Source organism: Notechis scutatus, chromosome Z, assembly GCF_049901735.1.
Source record: "Notechis scutatus isolate UNSWTSFEM ecotype Mainland chromosome Z, rNotScu1.2, whole genome shotgun sequence".
NCBI lineage: Eukaryota > Metazoa > Chordata > Lepidosauria > Squamata > Elapidae > Notechis > Notechis scutatus.
The window spans coordinates 99,352,689-99,380,586 of NC_142025.1; the positions used below are offsets into that span (position 1 = coordinate 99,352,689).

The 27,898-nt window shown below is 39.2% G+C and overlaps 1 protein-coding gene across 1 annotated transcript; it reads left to right on the forward strand.

The window, feature by feature from the left end:
- Nucleotides 1-270: 270 nt before the first annotated feature.
- UBE2Z (ubiquitin conjugating enzyme E2 Z) lies at nt 271-27,515 on the forward strand. The gene is made up of 7 exons (XM_026669734.2): nt 271-2,020; nt 4,019-4,091; nt 8,634-8,821; nt 16,892-17,003; nt 20,757-20,869; nt 22,488-22,578; nt 25,100-27,515. The coding sequence occupies exons 1-7, from the start codon at nt 1,662-1,664 to the stop codon at nt 25,268-25,270; spliced, it is 1,107 nt and encodes a 368-aa protein (XP_026525519.1). The 5' UTR covers nt 271-1,661; the 3' UTR covers nt 25,271-27,515.
- Nucleotides 27,516-27,898: the final 383 nt, after the last annotated feature.

The following is a 27,898-nucleotide window of genomic DNA, read 5'->3' on the forward strand; positions in this document are numbered from 1 at the left end:
ATCTTGTTTTGATTAGATTTTGGGACTGACCTCGAGTTTTCTAAAAGTATCTTGCTATGAGCAATGGAGGCCAATTAACTGAGCAATAATGCCTTTCTAAAACGGACTTAAAAGTTTTCGCGGACGCCAGAATTAAGAGCATAAAAGCGATGGTACTGCAGATAACCCTTAGCTGGCACGGAGACTACTTCACAGGTAATCTTGAGAACGGAATCTACCTCCAGAAAGGGGCGAAGGCGGAGCTTATGCTTGTTCGCGTCTGAGCAAACTACGCAAGAAGCGGAAGGGTGGTGTCTACACCCGTAAATGGGAATTTTTGAAAAAATTACCTGAGTTTCGTAGGATTAACTATTGATAAGGAGTTTCTTTGAAAAGATATTGTGTTAGGTTTTGAATGCCTGTTCCGAGAAAGAAAAAAAAAGGTATAATCTTGTAGGTATTTCGGGTCGATAATCTAGCATAGATGCAGAAAGGGATACAGAGCTGCAAGGTTGTTCCCCCCCCCCCTTGAAATTTGGTTCCCGATGCAAGAGCCCTCCATGTGCAGATCAAGAGAGTGGAAATTGAAGGTGACATCGAATAATAAGAATGGTCATGTGGGAGATTCCGCTTTGCCACGTGCCGTGTGTTCAGAGTCGTGCAAAATGGTTTTATTTCCCCTCATAATGGTCTGTAGATATTTTCAGTCATCCAGGTCATGGCTGTCCCAAAAGTGGTTTTTCAGGAGGCAACGGGACTGTCTTTTTTCTTCTTCTTTGAATACGTTTTGCTTCTCATCCAAGAAGCTTCTTCACCTCTGACAGGATGGTGGGGAACGGAAGGATTTATATTCCTTGCAGAAGGCTTTCTTGGATGGGAAGAGAAACGTCTTCAAAGGAAAAAAAAAAAACGAAGTCTGTAGCCTCCTGTAAAAGCATCTTCGGGGTTCCCCCTCATAATCTTTTTTTAAAATGGCGTGCACTTTAAAAAAAATCTCACGCTGCTTTGCAAATCAAGTGAAAGATTCAGCAATGAAATGCTTTACCCAGTTTAATTTCTACCTGGCACCTAATTTTTAAAGATACAATTGAAAATTCCGGGTGGTAGTTCTACAAAAATAAGCATCATAAAATCAAAACGAAGGTTGCCTGGGAGGAGATGACGAGTTATGTTCCTTTTAAAGGCATTAAGAGATTTGTCGATGCGCCAACACAGAAGGGTTTTTTTTAAAAAAAAAATTGTCCCAATTTTCGTACCCGAACTTCTCTGAATAAAGTTAAGCAGGGTCAGATCTGCTTAATACTTGGACAAATGGCCACGAGGAAAACCCAACAGCTGTCAGAAAAACATCCCGGAAGCTTGGGTTTTGTTTTTGGCAATACTACCACAGGTAGCAGAAGCTTTTCCCTTTGCGATCATTTTCGTAAGAACTTTTTCACCCACGCCTGGTAGAACTTAACTATTCGGAACCGGAAGTGAGGACAACGCTCTAGAATTTCTATGCAATCAATGTTCCATCAGCTGCGACTTGAACGAATTAACAACGTCGGGCGCTCTGGAACTCTCTACCTCAATGGTTGATATGTCCCCATTGTCAATAGTAGGCGGAGCATCGTGATCCGCTCTGCCCACCTCTGTCGATGGTGTGGGAAGTCCCGGAAGCGTAGCCGGGACTGTTGGCGATGATGGCGGAGAGTCCGGTTGCTGAAGAGGTAGTAGCTTCGGCCGCGGTACTGGCGGCCCCGACAGGCGGAGGACCGGGAGCCGGAGCTGGTGGCGGAGGCACGGGCGTCTTCCTACCAGCAGAGCTCTGGGCGGTAGCGGGGTTGGGTTCGGCAGGAGGAGGAGGAGGAGGAGGGTCTGGAACGGGATCTGGAGTCGGTTCTGCAGGAGCCCCAGTGCCTGGGATTCCCCCTGCCGCCGCCGCCGCCGCCGCCGCTGCCGGAGTGCTCCTTTCGCATTCGGCCTTTTGGGACCCCACGACTAGTGGTGATTGGGACGGAGAGAGACCGAGCGCTGCCTGCCTGCTCCGTATCAAACGGTAAGGAACTCCGGAAAACGAAACTAGGAAGTAGGAGTTAGCAATCCCCTCTTTCCATTAAAGAATGTAGCCAATATCTGGCAAAATGCGAATTGTTAAGAAAGGGCGGTGCTTCTGAGCATGTGCAGAGTGCTTAGTTCCGTTCCCCACCCAAGTGCCCAGCATTTGGGGTTCATGCTTCAGCAGTTCAGTCCTTTGGAAATATTTTATATTCCTGCTGGTGATAGATTGAAGCTTTGGGACAGCTTCATCTCTTTCATTCCTGCATTTTATTGTAAAACTACAGATCTCTAAACTATTAAATACAAATGGATAAGCTTGTGATTACCAAAGCCTTATGCTTTCCAGTCACCCGGCAATTCCCAGAGTCTCTGAACACAAAAAATCCAGTGTCATTATTTAAACCTTAATGAAGACACTGAATGAAAATTGCTTTCATTGTAAAACTGACTTTCTTATTTTGCATCAGAAAGCAATTGGTATTTAACATATTTACAACTTCAGTTAAATTTCTACTAATGAGTATACTCAAAGAATATGTTCTGTGTATTTATAGCTGTCCAAGGAAGGAGAATTCTAAGCAGTAATTCTAAGCTATATCTTTATTTGATTGCATATTATTTTGTAGTCTTTTCTGTATGCATTTTGTCTTGCATCAACAGCTTTTAAAGGCAAGCAATCAGCATTATTTTGTTGTGGAGGTTATTGCCCAAGGACGTATGTTGAATTGGTAGTAGAAATAGATCTGCATTCATTCCTCCAGTTTGCTTCTTTTGTGTACTGGTATTTTATTGTACATGTTTATTGTTCTTATCGTCTCTGGGGTTAATAGAAAACATTTATCTGTTTAAAAGATACTCAACATATGTATCCAGTTGTAACTAAAGGGTGCAGGTGAACAAAGATTTTTTGAGCCTATATAGCCTCTTCTTTTAATTAATCTCATTAAATCATGCCAAAAAATGCAGTAGAACGGAAGTCCTTTCTGTTATTTGCCCAAGTAATAGGTAACATATTCCTTAGCACAAACAAGGCCACAAGTTGAATCTTTACCTGGGCAATTAGATGAAACTTGCAATGGAGATTCTGAGCACGAGAACAGCTGCGGGGGTGGGTGCGGGGTGGTCCTTGGTGCTCTCTGAGGTTGGTTGTTTCTTGCAGGTGCTTCATTTCCAACAGCTGCTAAGCAAAGTTTACTAGGCACCTGGTTTAATTAAAGTACACCTTTCTTTTAAAACAAAAAAGTGAAGACCAACTATAAAGGACAGTTTGAGGTTATTTCCATATTTAGGCATACAAATACTTAAGAAATAGTTGTTTTATGTAACCACAGTAACAAAAGTTATATTATTGAAATTATAGAGCATCAAAATGAAACTCAACTTGCAGGAGTATTTCTCAGAAGTTTGACTGAATGCCTCCAGGGATTTTGCTGTTATTTTCAAGCAAAACTATTCTTTTAAAGTACTATTGATATATATTTTGTACATTTGGGGAATGTAAGGCCACTATGCCCCACTTTCAATTTATTTCATACTTTAGTGAAAAGAAAGTAGTAAGAAGTAAGTTGGTGGGTAGCAACTTTCAAAACAGCTTGTCAACATAGACACTTTTGTTGATAAATGTATGCTGACAGATTGAGGGATGAAGAAACAGTTCCTTATGAAAAAGCATGGGCTATGATAAGTTGTTTCATGTTATATCCCCCCTTCTTGTGGCAGATCTCCTTTTCTCTCATTGTGTTTTACACTTATGTGATATAAGACTAATAAATTGCAATAAGCAGAAACAGTTTATTGATTAACATGAGATACTGTGTAATCAGAAAAAAATCTTTATTTAAATTATGATTCTTAAATTTAGGTCAAAGATATTTATTTTGAGCACTATTTAGGGCAGATTTTGGACATATATTTTTAGTAAGAGTATTTGTCAGTAATTTAAGACAAAACTTAATGGGTTACAAAATACAGAAATATATTTATATTTCTTTCCTAGGGATATCATGTCAATTTATAAGGAACCACCTCCTGGAATGTTTGTCGTACCTGACCCGCATGATATGACCAAGGTAGGTGGTATTCAAGTGCTCTGTAGTCCTACTAAAAGGTTTTTCTAACAATTTTAAAGAAGTACTTCATAATATAATGACTTGGAATATGTGAACCTGTCATGATTGGGAAAACTGGTATAAATAGCAAAATGAGATTAATTGATTAAAATACCACCTTAAGAAACTTTCAGTAATGCCCAGCTCATATTGCATTTATATTGGGAAATTAGTTGAAATGAGACAAAACAAAGGGAGTAGCAGCATTAAAAAAGCAGGATATATATTTGGATTGCCATTCCTAATATTTTTATGTTCTATGCATTGCTGTGAAAAATATAAAGCACAGGTCTGCCTTTCAGGTTTGCAGTCAAGAAGACGGAAGTGGAATAGAAAATAGGTGGTAAGGAGGAGATGAAATTGTTAAAAGGTTTATATAGAAATAGAACTGGGCCAATTTTTCCCTTGGTATTGATCTTTAGGAAGACATGCTTAGCCTTGTAGTCTTGATTTTTTCAGTCACAAAATATTGTGTGTTTATGAAAGAAAAAGGCTGAGGCATGGAGATACCAATTTTTTAAATTTATGAATGTGTTAAGCACTACAGAGACTTCCTTACAGATCTCATTTGAGTTCCTTACAGAAAATAAAAATAATAATTCTACAACTCACTTAAGTTGTATATTCTTCATATATGCCCAAGAATCTGCCACTGGAATTCTACAAAGGAATTACTGAATCTGTCATTTGTACCTCAATAACCTGGTTTGGCCTAGCAACCAAACAGGACAAATAGAGATTTCGACGGATAGTTAGGATTGCAGAGAAAGTAATCAAAATCAGCCTGCCTTCTACTGAGGATCTGTATACTGCACGAACCAGAAAGAAAGCTGAGAAAATATCTCACATTCTGGATATAATCTATTTCCACTTCTCCCCTCAGGATGCCGCTATAGAGCATTGCATGCCAAAATAACTAGACACAGAGACAGTTTTCCCCCATGCCATTCTGCTGAATTCCTACAGTATTCCTGCCTCATTTCCCATCTTTTTTCCTCATCTTTCCTATTACCTTCTCCTTTTGGTTGCTTATGATTTATCAATTGTTGTTTGTAACTTATGATTAATGATTATAACTATTATCTTTGCCCTATTATTTGCTGTTTATATGTATATTATCAGTTTATTCACTGGAGACATTCCTTGTGTGTCCAATCACGCTTGGCCAATAAAGAATTCTATTATGCTATGCTATGCTGTGCTAGGCATCGTAGTGGTGCAGTGGTTGGAATGCAGTAGTGCAGGCTAATTCTGCTCACTGCCGATTGCCAGCAGGTCAACAGTTCAGTCCTGACCGACACAAAGTTAACTCAGCCTTACGTCCTTCTGAGGTCAGTAAAATGAGGACCCAGAATGTTGGGGGGCAATATTCTGACTCTGTAAACTGCTTAGAGGAAGGTGTAAAGCACTGTGAAGCGGTATATAAATCCAAGTGCTCTTTCTATTTCTATTCTATTCTGTTCTGTTCTGCCAGATTAAGCTATGTGACATTAAATTTTATCAAGTACTCTAAGCATTGCCATTAGAACTGCAAAGAAAATAATCTGTGGATTTGATTAACTTAGAATAATAAACACATAAAATAGGTAGTGGTAAATCTGAGTAGCATTTATTTATTGCTATTGTGTTCTGCCTTTCACTCCAAAAGTTCTTTGATGTACTTAGTCTCCCTCCCATTTTTCCCTTCAAAAATGCCCTAGGAGGAAAATTTTAATGAGCCAACAACCTTTAATGAGCCTATATTTCCTAACAAGATTATAAATTAGAGTGGAAAAGTTGTTACAGTCTATTGTTTTAAGCACTGGACACTGAGTTTCAGCATTAGTGACAGTATTCTTGTTTTGACATGCCTGCAGTTATAACAGATGACTAGTTTTTAAAAAATGCTCCATCTCTGGGTTTTCCCCAAACGCTGTAAGACAGCAACTTCAATCTACCCTTTGCTGACAGTAATATTATTTTTTAGTTATCATTCACACAGTTTTAGTGTACATAGAGTCAAATAATGATCAATTCATCAGTTGATCTTACATAATAAGATTGATCTTTATATATATAAAAGCAAAATACCACTGACGCATCATCACAAAATCTCCAGAACTGTAAAGCCTACAAACTTGAAATTTGGCACATATGTTCCTCTTGGCTTCTAGATGCTCACTAAGAAAGGATTTTTCAAAATGACCATCAGAGCATTAGTATTTCATATATTATTATTCACACGCTCTGATGCTAAGGAGTTCTATTCCCCCTCCACACTTGAAAAGAAATCTGTTCCAAATGCAAAACACAAGCAGAGGGGAGGAGTTTCAGTTTCAGTTTTAGCTTCACAGCAGCAACCAGTTTTAGTACAGAACAGTTGAGCTAAGCCACGCCCAAGCTCCTTGATGTTTCCTTCTTGATCACACAGCAAATACTTTTCAGTTTCTAAACAGCCCTCAACTCTCACACATTGACAGGATGCTAGCCAGATGAATACCGATGGATGCTGGTAGGCAGAGGCAGAATTTTTTCCCTTATTTTCTCCCCAAAAACTAAGCCCGATTATATAGTTTCGTAGCGAAGCACAAGTATCAAGCTAGTATGATAATATAATTGATCTAACAACCGAATAGTGTGTCAATTCAAAGTTGATATACCAGTATATTCCTAAGGATCTCTTGGAAATTGAAATTCTCATTGAGAAACCTCCATATTAATTTGTAACATTTTACTAAGCATTTGAATTTTCAAACAAATTTGGAATTTAAATGTTTATTTACTTTAAAAATATATTGTCCCATTTTTCATTCAGAAAAGTTTCCAGCGCAATTGATAAAAATTAAAACATTGCTTTTTCCTGGTAAACTCTTGCTGGGTTAACTAGCCCAGATGGAAATGACCCTTACACATTTCAAAACCAGACCTCAGTGGAATTCTTGTAAGCAACCTAGTGAGGCAGCGTTCCTCAGAATGGCCCTAATGCAACCAGAAGCTAAAGCTTTGCAATGACCATCTTATTTGATGATATTATTTCCAAGCAAAATTTAGAGTATGTAGGATAGCTGTAGCTGATCGGTGTTTGAGGGAGAAGATGGGATCCAAAATGAAAGCCATATAACTGGTGAAGATAGAGTGGAACCACATTAAAAGTCATGCAGTAAATAAAACAGGTGAAGTAAAAAAAAAAAGTTTTAAAATTGCACGTAAAAGCAAAGCTAGAATAAAATTTGTCTAATTTCAGTGGGAATTCTGTAGATGTGCAGTAGATGCAGAATTGACAAACATGTCTTGAGCTTGCCAACTATTAGGAATCTACAAGAGTCACTTGACTGATCTCAAAAGTTAGACAGATTCACATTGAAGAGGGGAATACTTCACATGTTCCCAATCCATTTAGGGATTTAAAGATCAAAACTATTGGTTTAATTTAATTATAGATAGTCCTGCACTTAGGACCAGAACTGGGAATTCTGAGCAATACAGTTGTAAGGTGAAATGTCATGTGACTTAGCAACCGTAATCCTAGTAATTCCTTTTGCCATCATTAAGCAAATTTTACCGTTGTTAGCAGAGGATCCATTCCAATCCATTTTAGGCTTGGTTCCTCCCACTTCTGAGTAAGGTAAGGAAAAGTCTCTACTCATTATACCTACCTATTTCCCCCCCCATTTCTGTCCTTTTGGCCTCCTTACACCCTATTTTTCATGGTGGCAATCAACCTCAGGACCGCATGGCTTTGGAACCGCCTGCCATGCTTTGACAGCCACCCCAGCCCACTCTCAGTTGCCCCTGTCATCGTGAACTCTGAGAGTGCTGCTACCCTGTACCCTGTGCACACTGCCTTCTTGTTCCTTCTGCTGGCTGGGCTGAGCTGGGGCTGGCTGCAAAAAAGAGCCTTTCCCTTCTTTTTTTGCAGCATGAAGCCAGCTCCACTCTGGTCCAGCAGCCAAGCTAGCCATGTCTTAAAAGCGAGAGCAAGAAGAGGGTGAAGGTCAGCTGGGGTCAGCAGGGGGCCAAAACGGTATAGACAGGGGAGCTGGGCAAGTGGGGAAGTTGCAGTGCTCTTGTGGTCGTAAGTGCATGTGGGCTGCAAAGTACCCCAATTTTAATAATGACTGTGAGGGTGCTGCAACTGCCGTAACTTCTGGCGTGGGTCATAAGTCTCTTTCTTCAGTTCTGTTGTAAGTTTGAACAGTTGCTAAGCAAATAGTTGTAAGTTAAGGATTAACTCTAAGAAAAATAGAAGAAGCTAGAGAAGCTATTGTGGAATTCTCCACCACATTGCAAAGCAGTAATATTTTTCACTGCTTCAACTAAATAAGTAGCTAATGAAATGTAAAGTAATGAGACTTGTACCATTTAACGAAGTGTTTTGAGTTTTTTTTTTTTTTTTCCTGACTGCTTGCAGAGAACCTTCTCTGCTTCTCCTGACTTCTGTCAGCAGCTGTTGGCACTGGGCAGGTGCTGCCACTGATGCTTCCATCAGAAGTGTTTGCGCAAGCCTGGGCTTTTCTCTTGCAGATTCATGCGTTGATCACAGGCCCCTTTGACACGCCTTACGAAGGGGGTTTCTTCTTGTTCCTGTTTCGCTGTCCTCCAGATTATCCTATCCATCCGCCGCGGGTCAAACTGATGACAACTGGGAATAATACAGTGAGGTTTAACCCTAACTTCTACCGAAATGGGAAGGTCTGCCTCAGTATTCTAGGGTAAGGACACATTCAGCTAAAGCTCTTTTCCAGGGGATGCCCAGGTGCGTGCTTTGGAAAGGGTTTTGAGCCGTTCTTTTTCTCAAGGACCTTATGCGAATGTGTGTTTTTCAAAAGAATAGGGAAGAGAGAAAGCATGAAAATTACAGCACAGTTGGGCAAAATCAACCACATAACTGCAAGCTACCTCTGGCCACAAGCTGCTGTTTCTCATCTTTTAATAAAGAGGCAAACTTGGGGCAATTAAATATGCATACTTTTTACTATACCCTTTGGTCAGCTTTATGCACCCCCGGTGTTATGCCAGAGACACGGGGTCAGTGGTGCTTCTTTTAACATTCTAGGGCAGAGGTCACCAACCTTTCGGACCTCAGGGATCACTAAATTCATAATTTTAAATCCCACGGACCACTAATAATGAATCTAGTGCTCCGCTCACTGAAGCGCCTGGACTCCCAGTGATGGAGTGGGGTCCTTCAGGCTGTTAGCTTGGCCGCCTGTTTCTGCAATCTTAAACACTCAAAGAACCATTTGGACCCGTTTCCCACAGAAAACAAAAAAACGGTATCTGTCTCATCTTTCCCCCCTCTCCCCCCCCTCTCTCAGCTCTCTCTCTCTCTCATATCTCTTTCCCTGTATCTCTTTTGTTCATCTCTCTCTCTCTCTAATCTCTCATTTCTCTCTCCCCTCTCTTTGTCTCTCTCTCTCTGTATCTCTCATCTCTCTCTCATTCTGATTCTCCAGTGCTTTCTGAGTCTCGTGGGTGGTTCAGCTGTTATTTGTGCTGGATGCACCTCAGTCGCTTGGAGGGGACACACGACCTGCTCTCCGCCACAAGACACTTGCCCAACTCAGCTGCAACTGATGCTCTGAATTGTAATGGGCTTTAGGAGGAGGAGGGAACACTGTCTCGCCCATTGTGGAGTGTGCTAAATTTAATTCTGCTGCAAGATCAGTGGGCAGGCCATGGAGCTGCCAACAGCAATGGTGGAGATAAACAGCTGGGTCGGGTCAGTGTCTCGAGGCTGAGAGGAAGTCACACATTTCCCCGAGCAATGCACGCATGAAGAAGAAATGCCTGCAAGACCCAGCAAAAGATGAAGCTTTGCTCCCACTCTGGAATCTGGAGTGAGTCTCCATCCCCTTCCCTTCCTTTCTCAGGCCAGGCGAGGAGTGACTGGGAGGGGAGGATGAGGGGTGGGACCAACCACTGGTGGGTTCAGCCAACAGGAAACCACAGCAGGGGGACAAAAGAGCCGCAGGTTGCCAACACCTGTTGCTTTGGCCCGCCTGCGCCACCCCCCCTTGCTGCAACAGCACCATTACCTCGTTCTGGTTGATGAGGGCTGTGCTACTCCTTGCACGTTGCACCACTTGCAAAGTTGCAAGTTGCACGTACCTCCCTCTACAGCAGAGATTTCCAGCCCCACCATGAGCTGTCTGGACAGTATCATATTCCAGAGCTCTAGTCACAGGACTGGCCCATTGGTCATCCCAGAGCAGCTCCTCCACCAGGGTGCGCTGTGGACCACTAGAATTTTCTCATGGACTACCAGTGGTCTGCAGACCACCGGTTGGTGACCTCTGTTCTAGGCTGTGTTTTTTTTTTTTACAATCTAGCAATGAATACTGTTAAACTTCTGTATGTTTGTTGGAATGTATATATACATTTAGTTATATACATATAGAAAAAAAGAAAATGCACACATTCAAAAAATACATGTATACTGTTTTAAACCATAAAGAAATTACTTCAAAAGATTGCTCCATACTCCTGTATGCCATCTGCTTGTTTCTAGTACTTGACCTTGTGTGGATCCAGTAGAGGAGAAGGCTTCTTTGGTGCTTTAGTTATGATTCTTTCCTTTTTTAAAGAAAAAGAAAGATAAACTAATTAAATAGAAAATAATTAAACAAAGGAATCAAAAGTGGTTCCTGTTATAACCATTAAGTTTGTGGCCCCTTCTATCAATACTATATTTGTATCAGTTTAAAACAAACAAGATATATCTGGAGAAACTTTGTGTGAATGTTCCAAAGCTAACCATAGGCAGCACTTGACCAACCACTGTAATTGGGACTGGCCATAAAGTGTGATATCACATGACCACATTCCCAAGGGCATTCCATTTGCTGTTTCAGGCAAATGCCACATGATCGTTCTGCATGATGTCACATGATCTCCATTTGTGACCTCCTGCTGGCTTTCATTGCCTTTACTTGTGAGAAACAGGCAGTAAAGATGGCAGATGGCAATCATGTGACTGAAGGATACTGTGATATCAATATTGTTAGCTGGTTGCCAGCCTCCAGAATTGTGATTGCATGACAGCCACGTCAGATCATAAGTCTCCCCATTCAGCACCATTATAACTTTGAACTGTTGCTAAATGAGGACTACCTGTAATTGCTTTCTGTAGTGTTTATTAACCCACAAGCATAGGTACATTTGTGAACTTTTTATTTGGTTAACTGTTTTGTTCTTTGATATTGAATGTATCTATTCACAAATCTCTTCTTAGGACTCCAAATCCAATTGGAGCCCAGATCAGTCCTTGTGCCATAAAACATCTTAAGTGTGGAATGCAGTATTCCCAAGAGCTGTAAATTCAGCCAAAGGAATGTCAAAAATTGATATCTCGCTCAGGAAGCTCTACACTTCCTACAAGACAGATATTCTGTGCTTGGAGCCAACTTTTATAATCGTGGTGAATTTAGTCTTTATTTGAATTTTGGTCAAATTCAGGTGAAAAAATGGAGTTCAGCACTCCAACTGGGCTGTAGTATCCAGGTGGATCAAGATATAAAGCATATCTACCCCACATTGTGGGATTATGGACTGCTATCCTAGAAGTATGGTTGCATTGGCTATCTTTAAACTGCTGCCTATCTGGGACTGTCATCTGATCCTCCATGTTCCCCTTTAAGAAATCCTCTATACTGTTACTTTTCATCTAAAATGATAGTAGGTTGTTGATAGTAGGTTGTTGCCAAAAATAATTTCCAGCAAGAACTCTCCATATCCCACCCTGTCTAGGGACTTTTGGTACTTTTTTATACTTAAGAGACAAAAGATATAAACAATAACACCTTGGGATGGTTTGGCAGCACATCTTATCAGAGATTTAATCATAACTTTAGATAGTTGAACTTCTGCTAAGGATAATTTTAGGGAAGATGGGGACTCAGACTGTTCTTGGAGATGGTGTAATGATTCGAAACCCTAGATAAGTATGTATGTGCTAATCATTAGGTATTTTCTATAGTGGCAGACCAAGCTTTTGTACTATTGTATCATAAAAACAAAAGCTTTCTAGCTGACAATTATTAAAATATTAAATTCTATGCCTGCTCAGAACATTAGCATACATTATGGTACTTTTGTGAGACTGCATATCCAGTCTAATCTCTACACTGAGTTGATAACCAGCAATCCTAGATTTGATAGCTTCACATCTCAGGATTTTGAAAGAGCTGGAAGATGTAATTTCGAAATCACAATACAGTATAGCAGGGGTGTCAAACTCACGTTGTCGTGGTGGCATCACGTGACGTATCTGGACTTTCCCCCCCTTTGCTAAACCAGGTGTGGGGTGGCCAGTGAACGATGCATCCAGCCCACAGACTGGGAGTTTGACAGCCCTGCAGTATAGTCTTTCAAAGATCATGTTACATAGGGGAAATACCAGAGGACTGGAAAAGAGCTGCTATATTTCCAATTTACACACACACAAAAAGGAAAGGAATGGATCCAGGAAATTATAGGCCAATCAGCTTGACATCAATACCTGGGAAAATCCTATGAAAGATAATTAGGCATAGGATTTGTAAATACCTAGAAACAAACAAGGTGATTAGTAGAAGCCAGTATGCCTTTTTTGATAAAGTAACTAAATTGATCAGTGGATCAGCCATGTGCTGTGGGCATAGTACATTTCAGCAAGGCATTTAACAAACTAGATCACAACCTACTTCTTGATAAGATAGGGGATAGACAGTATCACCATCAGATGGATTTGCAATTGGTTGGACAACCACACTTAGTAGGTAATCTTCAATGGAACTACATTTACATGGAGGGAAGCATGCAGTAGGGTACTTCAAGGTTCGGTCTTGGATCCAGGACTCTTAAATATCTTCATAAATTATCTAGAAGAGGAGATAGAAGAGGAACTTGTTTGCAGACAGCACCAAGCTGGGGGGAATAGCCAATACTTTAGAAGATAGGTTCAAGATTCAGAAGGATCTTTGCAGACTTGAACATTAGATCTATACCAGCAAGATGCAATTCTGTGGTGAGAAAAGTAAGATAGGCAGGAAAACCCAAATGCATAGATATAGTAAAATGGTACCTGGCTTAACAGTAGTAACAATGGGAGAGAAGAGTCCTAGTACATCAATATTTAAATATAAGTCAGCAATGTGCTACAGCTGCTGAAAAAGCCAATGGAGCCCTAGGCTGCATCAACAGCACCAAGACAATGAAAAGCGATATCACTTTACACTGTGCTTGTGAGACCACACTTGTGAATGAAGGCAAATATACATGTCTCAGGGTAATGTTGCAGGATCTGAACTGGGTCTTCCAAGCCTTTGACTCCTGTTGGAACCCCTCCTCAGGGAACTTCTCTCTGTTGGACATTCCCTGAGGATGGGCTACAGCACAAGTCCGAAAGCTCAGAAGACTAAAGCTCTGATTTGGGTGACTGATCTGGATTGGATTCTGTAGACCACACTTGGAATATGCATCTAGTACTGGCACCAAAATACAAAAAAGATGTTAAGATCCTGAAAAGTTTGCAGAGAAGAGCAACAATGATAAAGCATCTGGAAGGTACAATTGTATGACAAAAGGTTGAGGGAGCTAGGTATGGCTAGCCTATTGAAGAGAAGGATTGGTGGGGTGGGGGCATGATAGTTGTCTTGCAGGACTGTCACAAAGAGGATTGGCCTAGGGTACCAGAGAGTAAAACAAGAAATAATGGATAGAAACTGTCAAAGAGAGCGCCAACCTAGAAGTAAGGAGAATTTTTTTTGACATTAAGAGGAATTAATCAGTGGAATAGCTTGCCCCCTGGTGTTGTGGGTGTTCCATGACTGGAGGTTTTCAAGAATAGACTGGACAACCATTTGACCAGGGTGGTATAAGGGTCCTGCCTTGAGCAAGGGGCTGAGTTAGAAAACATCTGAGCCCTAAGATACTATGAATATGGCCTTAGGCCTAATTACAGAACACTTTGGCAATTAGTTCAGATCTATGGTAATGTATTCTTTCCAAACAGCTCAGAAAAGTCAGAGAAGAGAAGGCATACAACACATTAAGGTCTAAACTTATCTGTTGCTGACTTTGGACGACTTACTTATAGCCAACAATCTTCCTAAAGAGAATATTTTCTGATTAAGACTATCTTATCTCAGGTTACTACATTGATTACTGCCTATAAGTAAGTTTTCAACAGCTGTTAAGGCTATACATTATTATTATTATTATTATTATTATTATTATTATTATTATTATTATTATTATTATTTGTAAATTTTATTTGAGTTTTCACAAAAAGAAAAGAAATACAATTAAAACATCTTTTTTGAAAGCAGCATAATCCCGGGTTACATTTCTTCGTACAGACACAAATTCAGGTTCATGCTCATTTTTATATTCTATTCCATTTCTTATTACTATTTTACATTTTCTACATGGCTTCTCCCCTCTTTTAATTTCCTCAATTTTATTTTATTTATTTCATATCAATTCAAATCATTATATTTATATTTTTTGTCTGTCCTGTTTCAATTGTCTATTATCTTTTCTCATTAAACAAAATTTCTCCTGTAGTTACTGATTGGAGTATGACGCCTTTATATCTTTCCCCTAAAGTTATAACACTCAGTATAATACATAATTTCCATTCGGATTCTGCTTGGTACATTCTTAAACTGCACACAGTATTCTTAAAAAGAAAAAGAATTTTTTTTATAAATGTATATAATTAAAACAACATTCCATTCCAATTCAATTCTATCATTAATATTAATATTCATTAAAGTCTTAACATTTTTCACGTTACTTTTCAATTAAATATCATACTTCTATGGGAACAATTATAAACTTTCCATAGTCAATTCCCCCCCTCTTCACTTATTTTTTATAAAACATTGACTAATTAAAGTGTTCCCATTCCTTCCTAATTCAATTTTCTCATTTATTTTATTTCATTTACTTTATTCACAAACATTTCACTAAGTTACACTAACCATTCTATCCCTCATTCTAATCATATGTTGTTTCCAACTTTCTAAAGTTATTTCTATTACAAATATAACAACACAATCTCATGTACCTTTACAGAATCCCCCTTTGAGTTAGATTTTCACCCATTATCTCTAAATAGGTCCTGTTTCTTTATATCTTGCTCCGGACCTTTGTAACTTCTTTTCCTTTCCTTCTTCCCTCTCTTCTTCTTCTTCTCCCCTTTTTACCCCTTTGTCTCTCTACCTCTATCTCCCTCTTCTGTATTCCCCTTTTCTGTTGCTTTCCAGTATTATACTTATTTTTTGAATTATTTTTCTTTTCTTTGGTTGTTATTTTAAGTCTTAAATTCTCCATCCTCTTCCCCCCCCTTTCCTTTTTCTTCCCCACATAGAGTTACTTGTTCATTAAAGATGGCTTCTTCTTTGTCCCAGTCTTCTTGTTTTGCAGTCTTTTCTTGTTGTTTCTCATAGTTCCAAATCTCCATTTCTAAGAATTGAAAAACGAAGCCAAAAGAACCCTTCCCTTCTTGTGCATCTTCTTTGTACTTTTTAAGTTCCATTTTCAATTCATCCAAAAGTAATGCCATTGTAGAAATTTTTAAACAACCACCCGATTGATTTTAGTCATTCAAATATAATAACCAAAAATCCAAAAGTCACCAAGTAATCCAAATACATGCAAGCTGTTTCTTTTTGCTCTTTCTTTCCCCCCCCCCCCCCACTTTCTCTTCCTGGGGTTACTATTTAGCTGCAAAGTTTCAGTTAAAATGTATCTTTTAGAAGTCTTATTGAAATTTTACTTTAGATTCTTTTAAAGTCCAGGCAGTCTCCTCCCTCTTCCAGATCCTGCCCTTATTCTTTTTCTCTCCCTTCCTGCTTATAGAAGAAAAAGTTTTTGATTTCCAGAAATCTTTATTGTCCCTTTGGCATTTAGTTATATGTTCAGCTTAATTGCCTATTGATGCCAAAGCGGATTTTTCCAATTTCTTATTCTTAATTGTAAGGAGAGAGAAGAAGAAAAAAGCCAAACCTTTCCCTTTTCACTTTCTTTCGCAGCTTCCGACTCTTCTTTGGGAGCGATGTTATTTCTTGTAAAATTTAAATTCCAGGATACCTTAGTTATTGCTTTTTCAACTTAGCCCGGTCAGCCAAAACTTTCACTTCTTATCTTCCTCCTGCACATTCTTTTCCGGTTGAGTTCTTCTTTGAGGTGACCATTTCTGACCACCGCTCTTACCGCCTTCGGGAAAGGGAGTAATGGCCAGCTGAGAAGGAGAGATGCGGCTCTCCTCGACCTTGCTGGCAGTCTCCCCCCTCTTCATCACCTCTACGGGGTGGCTTAGCCCCGAAACCAGCCGGCTCGGGTTCTTTGTTTCTAAGTCTTGACAATCTTCAATTTGATTTACCATTTTGTTGACTAGATACAGTGCTTTCAATTCAAGCAGAAAAAGGTACTTGAGCCTCTTGGAGCATTGACATGGCATTTATCTGAAACTCTTTATAATGAAGTAACATCATTTCCCTGCATATATTAGGTGTCTTTTGCAGTGGCCATATGATCCCAGTAAAAGGCACAACTGCTTAAAGACTTGGGGGACAGGTATTATCTATGTGTCCCTGAAAGTTTTGAAGTACCTTTTTTGCCCTTGAATCCCAGGAGCTATTTCCCCCTACTATGTAATATCTTTTTTATTTAGCTGGGTTCATAAATGTGATAAGCTACATCAAAATACATTGAAGTCCCTATGTGTCCATTAAGAAATTATTTTGTATTTGCACCTGTGGAAATAAGCTTATTGTTTTTTTGCTATCTCACAGCACATGGACTGGTCCAGCCTGGAGTCCCGCACAAAGCATTTCTTCGGTACTTATATCTATACAATCTTTAATGACCGAGAATCCCTATCACAACGAACCTGGCTTTGAACAGGTAAGGAACCCCGATTTTGAATTATATGACTAATGGGACATTTTTTCATTGGGTAATTGAAAAGACTGGTGTAACATGTAGGTTTAAAGAAGCTAGAGAAAGCTTGCAGAACATGACTTCTAGACTTTTTCCTCCATTTTTTTATAATAGCTTCTCTCTCGATTACATGACCAAAAAGGAGAATGGAGAGGGGGTTGTAGAATTGAGGAATCATCAATGTTGCAATTCAGTATTGGACTATTATATGATAGAAATGCATTGGGGAAAATATTTCCTGCATTCTTTTTTCTACTTCTCAATATTTTCAAACATAAAAAATACAGGAATACAAACACAAAATACTAAGAAATCTGGCAAATAGCAAGATATATCGGGCACCTAGATATTCTTTTAAATACAGATTCCAGTTCCAGAGATAATGGGACTTTCAATTTTGTATCTGCTTCCTAATTATAGTTAAAACCTATTATGTTATGAGACATATAAAGAATTATTAAAGAGTTCTTAAAGAGCCTTCATAGGATACTAAAGGACAAGGAACTTTTTTAAAAGTAAGGATTGTTCCCATGGATCCTTATCAATGGAATTGCAGCTGGATTGGAGTTAGCACTGAGTGCCATTTTCTTTCAGCTTCAAAATCTTTCATATACAGATAATCCCCGGGTTATGAACGTTCCTTTAGAGAACGCTTGAAGTTACATGATAAGCGCTTGCCCCCCCGTTTTTATGAATAAGTCCTGAAACTACGAATGTTGCAGCACCACCGCAGTTGTTCACCTTTATGAATGACCTCTGCAACATTCCCCCCACCCCTTGTGCCGGCTCTTCATAGGCCTGTGGATACTCACCTTGTAAAGCTCCAGAGAGCTTTCACTTTCTGGCCTGTTTCGGCACTTCAGGCCTTTGGTGAGTATGCAGAGAATGGAGGCCTAAAGTACCACAAGATTACGCAAGATCAGTGGCACAAGATCTCATGCTACTGATCTCTCACGATCTCATGATACTTTAGGCCTCTGTTCTCTGCAAACGGGGACCTGGATGAGATCTGCAGCAAAAGGCTTTCCTATTGGAGGGAAGCACTGAAACCTTGAAGCATTCCCTCCATTGGCAAATCCTTTTCCATCTTTGCAAAAAAGCCTTTGCTGCCAAGAATTGAGGCTGGGAGGGACACATGTGTCTCTGAAGCTTCGTTTTGAGAAAAAGGCCTTTTATCAAGGTCTCTGCCGAAGAGAATGGAGCCCCTGGAGGGAGAGCACATTGCTTCAGAGCTCTGTTCTCTTCGGCAGAGGCCTTGAGGAAAGGCCTTTCCTGGCAAAAGTAGAGCTCCAGAGCAATGCATACTCACTCTGGGAGCTTGGTTCTGTTCAGCAGAGGCCTCGAGGAAAGGCCTTTCCTGGCAAAAACGGAGTGCCAGAACGAGGTGGCTCGCTCCAGGGGTTCTGTTCTCTTTGGCAAAGGCCCCCTCAAGCCTGATGGAGTTCTTTAAAGTGGCGCCCCAAAGGCACATAAACTTTTCTGCAAGAGGCTGAAAGCTTCTGGGGCCCATGATCTCTTGCAACCTCAGGCACCCATTCGCTTTTGCAGAGAATGTGTGCCTGAAGTCTCGCAAGATTAGCTTCCAGTCAGTGCACGAAAGTTTTTGCATACCAGCACAAAGCTTGAAAGCTTTGGAGGAGAGTCATCGAGGCTGCCTACCACTCCAAAAGTGGCAGGCAGCTTCGGTGAGTCAGAGAAGTTGAGCAGGGCGTGCTTGACCTACTCTCCCTCTGCTCTGCCAGGAGTGGGCAAAGAAATGGGCTGGAGAGGAAACAGATCTTCACAAGGTAAGTGATCAGCATGGCAGGATGGGGGACAGCAATTGTGGAAACCCCAGGGGAGGGAAAATGAGGTATCTCAGTGTGTTGGGGAGGCCTTGGGTGGTCTGCAGTAGTTGCCAGTTTCATCGCTAAGCCCCCATAATGTTCCCAACCTGAGATATCTAATGTGCATTTAACAAGCTATACATTTGATTAGCGAATGCATGGGTGAAAGGAGGGAGTGATTGTATTCAATTTACGTAATTCTATGAATCCTTGGTTACAAATGGAATGGGCGGGCTCCATTACATTTGTAACTCAAGGACTAGCTATAATATAATTTCATATAATAATATTAAACATCTCAAATACTTTGGCCACCTAATGAGAAAATAAGAAACATTGGAAAAGATTGTTGTGGCCTGCCAGCTGCCAGCGTAGTTGGCGGCAGACTTGGACAGTGAGGAGGTTGGGGAGGAAATTGGGCCAGTCCTGGAGTCTGGGGAAGGCTCTGATGGATGCTCTGCATCTGAAGCAGAGATAGGGCCAGGGCCATCCGACATTTCCCAGCTGCCTACGGAGTCGGAGATAAGTGGGGAAGAACAGCTGGAGCATGTTCCAGATGCACGTATGCGCAGTGTTGAGGTAATTCCCCGTTAGGAGAATGAGTGCACACTGGGAGATGTAGTGAGAGTGATGTTGAATAACACACGACCAGCACACAGATACACTGAATGGTAAAATGTAGGTTTTACTTTCAGTAAACGGTTAAGCAAAGTCCAACAAACGGTCCAAGTCATTCATGATTAAAGCAGTCAGTTTTCAGCCCAGGAATAATCCAAATAACAAAGTCTAGTATCATACACAGTTCAGTAACAGATTTACAGCAATCCAAGGAGAACGATGATCAGTAATAGTCAATAGGGAAAATGCAGAAACCAAAAACAGTGAACAACAGAACATCTAGCAACTAGCAACTACCAACAACAGAACAGAACAACCCAGGTTTCTGCCTCCATCTTATGGTCATTTGAGGAACCACACCCACTTACAGTTTTAGCATTCCCTTAAAGAGACAGTATTAAATGTCTATCCTAGTTTATATATTTCCAACCCAACTGTTAGGTGACTATCAATTCCTAAAATGCAGAACTGTCAGGAGAGGAGAAAAATTAAGAAACGGGCCAACTCGGAAGAAAAGGCATATGTGGATGCTGAGTGGCCATTCCCTGGGGAATAAATAGAAGCAAAAGGGGAGTGGTGGTTGCAGGAGACAATTGATTCATATTTCTTTTGGAAGATTTGCTTATCAGAGTTCGTGCCTCACAGAGACTCCTTGCCAGGTATTTAATTTACAGCTTTGGGACTGGACGCTCTCAGTCTGGCAACTATCCAATGATTGTTAAGGTCTGTTCTTGCAATTAACCCTTGTGAGGATTATTGCTGGGACTTTTCTATGTGTGAATGCCATGAATTCACAGTAACTAAATAAAGAGGGGCTTATCGGGACAAGCAGTCTGTTTCTTGGTTCTGCTAAGACTGGGTCAGAACAAAGACCCTGATGTTGGGGAAAGGCTGAAGGCAAAATGAAAAGGAGATGGCAGAGGATGAGATGGTTAGGTAGTATTGGTGCAATGAACATGAATTTGGGCAAACTCTGTGAGACAGTGGAGACAGGATGGCGGGGTGGCTGGCATGCTATGGCCCATGGGTTGCAAAGAATCGGACATGACTTAGCGAATAACAACAAATGAAAGATTATATACTACTTTATAATGATTGTAAATATATATTGACATATTTTTTTGTATCCAATTTTTATTTTGCTTTTTGCTGAATTATTTATTTTCATGATAGTGGGATTAATATTGGTGATGGGGTATATTGTGAATAATTCTTTTTTCTGTTTGTTTGTATATCATAAGTGAAGAGGTTCTCAGCAGTTGTTGTTTTGTAGGAAAGGCATCCAGGAGACAGTAAAAATTACAATGAGTGCATTCGACATGAAACTATTCGCATTGCTGTATGTGACATGCTGGAAGGGAAATGCCCTTGTCCAGAACCTTTACGGTATGTTTGCAGAGACATCATGATTTAACTTTCAGGTTCACTTTCCATTTAAAAACTCAGAAAATATATTTCTGAACGAGGCTTAGCTCATTTCTAGGGAAAATGGCAATATAATCTTCACCCTTTGAGTGTTCAATCTCCACTGCTTTTATAGCCACATAATTAATATTCTGGGAGATTCTCCATGCCAGTCTAGAAAAACTTTGCAGTTTTATAATATGGCTTCCCAAGCCTTGTATCTACCAGTTATGTTGAACGTTGGCTAAGGGTGATGGCTGTTCTAATTCAACATGTTTAGTGTGTACCAGATTGAGGAAACCTGGTTTAGGTAAGTAATGAGATTGCAGTGTTTAGATACAGCAGTACTTTTCTTCTTTTCTTTTGGTCAAAATGGATCCAGCCAAAAAAATTGGTAGGGACCAAAGAAATCCCTTCACATGCTGTTGTCCCCCCCTTTAATGAGTTTAAAAGTTCTGATAATTAGAAGGACCCTGTTCAGATTTCTTCTTCACAATCTTAGGCCTTTAGTTCACTCCCTCTTCCACATTCCAACCTTTTAATAGAAACGTACTAATATCATCAAGTTCAATTTTGGTTTCCTAATGACTGCACCAGCAGCTTCAATTTATCATCTTCATTGTGTTTCCATCCCTCCAAAATTAGAACAATTTATAGAATGTTTGATTGATTTATATATTAATGAATGTATATGTGAAATATATTTGTGATCCTTCACTGATGAAAGCATTGCCAATATATCAGTGTTTTCGTTCTCCAGATTTATTTACAATAGCCATGCTGGCTGGGAATTCTGAGTGTTGCAAAGGAGCTCAATAGTTCCAGAAATGTTGGTGCAAGTTGTTTTCAGAGACTCACCTGAAAATGAGTTAATTAATGCAACTAATACAGTTGATGAGAAAACGCAAAGTGCTTCTCTAGTGTTAGGCTAATTTAAAGTAATAGACTTTTTGTGAGATTATGAAGTTAACATATTTTGTCAAAACAAAATAAAAGCACAAATTAAGCTGGCAATGTATTCATTCCTATTTTATTACTTGTGGTTCTTCAAATTTAGCTCTTGACATATCTAAATCAGCTAAATTTGTTCTCTAAACAAACAAAAATAATTTTTTAAGATTTTCATATAGTAAATAAGCAGTATTGGAAGGATGTAACATTTATGGATGTTTTCTTCAAGCCAACTTTGGAGTAATAAACTAGCATGTAATAGCACACTTGCTTTGAATGATAAGATTGCTGCCTTTTTACTTATACAAACACAGCTATATAGATATTTTTAATATTTTTGAAAGAAATGACCTTTGCATAGTGAAAAAAATTCTTATTGTTCTTAGAGAAGAAAATAGTGTGATCCATATAGACATTTAGTTATATGTAATAAACATAAATGAAAGGATGATCTGCCCTTACATCGCTGGACTTAGGAATATTATACATGATGGGAATACCCTTGTTGAGGGTATGTCCAGTTTACAAACTGTTAGGTTTGTGTGTGGGTTTGAAAAGAATAGTTTTCATAACTGGGCATTAACTCTTTGATGGGAAAAATGGTTTTATTGCTGGTAGGTCTCATACTTCATTGTTTCTTTTCTACTAGAGGAGTTATGGAGAAGTCCTTCATGGAATATTACGATTTTTATGAGGGGATATGCAAAGAGAGGCTTCGCCTCCAAGGACAGTCCATGCAGGTAAGGACGAGTTCACGTGTACATGTTGACTGGCAAAGAAGATTTGTTAAAACACTAGCAATGATCAGGGATTGATTTGTCATCTTCTGATCTGAGAAAATAACTTTTTCATTCAGCAGAACTTTTTTTCTGAACAGGAATAGGAAAATCTGAATTATAATCCTCATATTGTTCAGAGATGCTAGAGCAGTAGGTGCTAGTATATTATAGTAAGCAGGAAATGATTATGAACAGTGGGGGGCAATTTGAATCAGTCTTGACTTGTTGGACAAGGGGAATATTCTTTTTTTTCATATATATATATTAAAAATAAATCCTATCATTTCATCCACAAAATGTATTAAAAGATAAAAATAAAATACAGGTAGTCTTTGACTTATAACAAATCATTTAGTGACCATTTGAAATTACAACGGTGTCAGGTTTAGTTGAGTGTTGACAAACAGTGCTGGAAAAAGTGATTTATGACAACTGAAGCATCACCATGGTCACGTGACCAAAACCCAGGTGCTTGGCAACAGGCATATGTTTATGATAGCTACAGTATCCCAGGATTATGTGATCACCTTTTATGACTTTCTGACAAGGAATGTCAGTGGGGAAGCCATATTCATTTAACAAGCATGTTACTAACTTAACAACTTTGCAACAATTCACTTAACAACTGTGGCAAGAAAGGTTGTAAAAATAGGGCAAAACTTATTTAACTCACTTGTTCAGTGAGGGGCTCAATTGGGCTCAATTGTGGTCATAAGTTGAGGACTACCTGCATTAACAAAAAAATAAACCTCTACTTATCCTCCCATGGATAAGTAAGAAATAAAAATTTTTACCAAATGTAAATTAACTTCATAACTCTTATTGTCTGAATAAAAATGTCTTTGCTGGCCTAGATTAGCACCGTGTATGAGAAGCAAGAGCAGCCCCCAAGAACACAACGTATTTCTCTCAAATGTCACTCCAATACTGTGAAGGCAGATAGAAAGACCTCAAAGCAGCATTATCATAACGTCACAAAACATTTGATTACTTTACGAAATTTGTGATGCAATTGTGGTTGTGTACTGCCTCCAAGTGGAAAAGTAAAAGGGACTAAATAAGTGTTTGCTTTTTAAAAAAATATCAGAACTTTGCCACAAATTTGGGATACAAGAGCTGAGGTATGCAATCAATAAACTTGCATGTCATATTTCTGTATTATTCTGCTTTAGTTTGAATACTTCTCTAACACATGGAATGTTAGGATAGTAAACAGGAAATTACTGTAAACCTCTTCTCTATTAACTACTGGCTTTTTCTATATGTTTGCCTGAAAATTAGTTTACCTCTTTTTCTAAAAGAAAAAAACTCTGCTTCTTAAAAAACATCAGGAAAAAAACCCCAAGCATCATGGCCACATATATGTGACATGACTGTACCTATTTTGGACCATTGCTTTTGCTCTCCCCACCATATGTAAAATACGAACCTATGCTCACCAAAAAGATTGCTCAGCCCCAGTCTAAAATAAGAAGTTTGTTTAGAGATGCCATTTTCTTCACAGAAAGAGCCATCACAGACTTTAGATTATTTTTGTACTGGTCATATTTTCTCAATGCAAGATTCTAAATGTAGACTGTTCATTTGATACTGATATTTGTCAATATTTTTGATACCGACAAGCTCTTTAGTAGTTTTTAGCCATTGGCTGTTGTTCAGCTCATTGTTCTCTTATGTATGTTCCTCTGAAATTATTGTGCAAGAAATTTTTTGGTGAATTCTGTTTCTAGACCATAGCAGCATCTTAAAATGCATGCTGGATATATACTCAAAGTTTCCATTGTAGATAAGCTATATTTGAGTTTATAGGATGCCATTGGGAATCCATATCAGGTGTGTGCATAGACTGACTGGGAATACACAGCATATTAAGCTACCTTGTGTTTGGCTAATTGGTGGCTCAGTATGTTGTTTGAACTAAGTCAGTGTGGTTATTGTATGGTTCATTGTGTTATGCAAGTTAGTTCAAACAAATCATAGTTATTAGATTAGCCATTTTTTCTCCCCCAAAGCTCTGCTGCCAGATCTCTGTAGGGATTTCAGTTTTAAAACATCCCTTTTGGAGTAAAGGCAAAAAATGATTGAAGATGCTTGATGCAGGGCAGCAGGGCCAAAACCTGCCCACTTATTTTGTCCAGAACAAGATTGTAATTATCCATGCAGAAGAAAACACTGCTTGAATAAATAGAGGATGTCAGAGATAGCATTCTACGGCAGGAGCAAGGATGTCATCAAGAATGCCAAAGCAGCTGAGGAATCAGAACCGGTACTTAAATTAAAGCCTAATTCAGAAATTCTGAACCCGCCAATTAGTATTTCTCACAGAATTTACATATCTCTTTCCAGCTTTTTCAAGCTCTTTTCATTTGTTAATGTAATTTAGAGTGAATATAGAAGAATTATTTTATTACTGCTTAAATTCCTTTTGATTTACTGATCTGCCAATGGCCCTGAAATCTGCATTTTTTTCCTCCCCTTCCAGGACCCCTTTGGAGAGAAGCGAGGACACTTTGACTACCAGTCCCTTTTAGTACGTTTGCAAGCAATCCGCCTGAAGGTTCAGGAGAAGCACCAGCAGGAGAATCCAGAGATAGACTCAGAAAGCAGCTCTTCCGAAACAGAAACAGACACTCAGGGGAGCATTAAGATTTAGATGCCTCCTACCCGATTACTTGGGAATCCAAAACGTGAGGGTGGGATCTTCCAACTCCAGGTGCTGTGGAGGACCCCAGAGAGACCTAAGAACTGTTTAGGTTCCAGAGTGAGCACACAAGTGGAAAAACAGCCTTTTGTTACCTCCCTCAAGGGCTCTGGTACATCCTGTTAAAAGAGCTAACTGGGCTTGGGAGAGGCTGCATTTTAGAAATGACCCTTCCCTCTGCTGGACACCTCTGAGTGAATGACACGCCAAAAAAAAAAAAAAAAGCATTTTGGAAAAACCTGTAGGCAGGTTTATGTCTCCCTTTCCACCAAGTCTCGAAAGAGCATGAGATAAAGCATGGCTCCTTGTTCCATTGTCCTTGTTTCATAAATGTACTGCATATTCCTAGCACTTCCCTCCCAGCTTGTTTCTACATTTTGATGGGCTCCCAGTAATTGAGTCTGGTAAAGCACTTTTTGACTATTTGTACATCACATCTTATTTCTTTAAATTTGGTGCACTGTAGCTTACCAGTTGGTTTGATGTTGCCTGTCTTAAAGACAGACCAAAGAGGAAGAATTTCTGCTGAAACTAGGTTTCATGTTTTCTTTCATTTGAATTTTTCACAGCTTTATTAAATTCCCATTTTCCTGACTTTCATCCAAAGTCCCAGCAGGAAGAGTAAAACGCAACCCAGGAAAAGAATTAAAATTTATGTTTAAACCTATTGTGCATGTCAATCTTCAGCTTTCCAAAGCAAACTTTACTTTACCTCATTTTACTGACCATTTTTGGTGGCACTAAAGGAGAAAAAAAATGCTCTCCTTTGGTAAGATGGACATAATTTTGGAGATGAGTATTGTATGGGAGAAGTAATGATTGCAGAACTGAAGTACAAATAAATGCATCAGCACCAACAAATTAGCATGTTTATCTGAAGTAGCTTTAGCTTCCATGCTTTATTTTTGGGAGGCAGGGAGAACATAACTAGGAGCTTCGTGACAGAGAAATAAGAAATGCCTCTTAGACTGTTAAGCCTAGGGAATACATTGTTGGAAGTATCCAGTCAAAGGATCAGGTCTTATTTTAATAAGAGTTTATTGAACCTGAAATATGGAGTCACCGTAGTGGATGAGTTTCTATAAAATCTATCCTAACTCCATTCTTCCAGATTGCATCTATGATACAAAAAAAGACTCCAGATTTCTGGTGGGGGGAATTAATGTAGGAATTTTAACTCTTTCTAGAGAAGATCCAGAAGACTTAGCACTTTTAGAACTGGCTCTAAGCCTTTAGAAAATTGAGGGAATTGATGTTGATTACTGACGCACATGTGATCTGAAGCAGGAGCCATTCTATAGGAAAGACTATATTCAGCCATCAGCCTAGTAATATATAGGATTCCATGCTTGCACCTGCCATCCATCTCACCTCGCCCTTTAAACATCCTGTACGTTCATAGGCAGTATCCTTCCAGCTGTTCTTGTCCTTTTTTGGGGATATAAGAGGGCATTTTGCAGCTCAAAATACCCTGTAGCTTTGGGTGGAAAAACTGATTTCACCTAAGAATCTCTCCCCAAAAGGAGTCTGTCCAAGGGATATAAATAACTGGTAGTATCTGAAAAAAACAACCATTGCAATACAAGTTTACGTGTAGATGCCTTGTAAAAGGGAAGGTCTTGAGACAAATTTTTTATCATGTTCATTTTAATCTCTTTAGATACAATCCAACAAAAGTCAGATTTACTTATCTTTCTCACTTCCTTCAAAATTAAAGGAATCAGGGAGACTTAGGCCTTACGCACTTTGTGCCAACTGAATAAATTTGGGTTTCGCCATGTTATTCACTAGGGCTAGAAGTGCTTCTGGATTAGAGTACTATGATTTCAAGGCATCTTAACTCCAGATGCATGTTGGCTGTTGAAGTATTGCATACATTTCTTTAAAACAAAACATGGAAAATGCCTTATGTGATTTTTTTTTTTCATATGGCTCGCATGTGGGTGTAAGAAAGGAATCTGATTTTGTAGCTGCCCATAATCTGTCTTCTGAACGTTTCCATTTTAAAAAGTGACAATCCTAGATGACTGATCTAGACAAATGTTAGTGACATAATTTTAGACCTAACAAGCTTAAGGGAAAAAAATAAAACAAATGCACAAGGATCTTCAAATAAAGAAACCTTGTTTATATACAGTTGTATATAAGGAGTTTTTTTTGTTTTTTTTTTGGTGCAATAAAGTTTGTTTTGGCAGGATCTGGAGTTCAACTGTGTCATATCTGAAATATAAAAATGCCACCTACCCATAATATATGTTAGAGACTGAAAGAACTATCTAAATATACTTAATATATGCTATTTCTCCAGCATCATTAGCAGATCTGCAATGATGGGATTTCCTACTGGAAGCTAGATTGTTCCACTCCAACCTATGATCTTGAAAGAGTTCTAAATTCTGTTCTTCCAAAAGCAGTGGAGATAAAGAGAAAAATCCTAATAAGCATTCTAAATAACTCCCATTGCAAAATCCAGATGACATAAGAAATATGTGTATTAGATGTGTGTAACATGCTCTCAGGGCAGTGTATAAACATTAAATCCCCTGGTGCTTCCATTCCCCAAAGCTTCCAAAGATCATG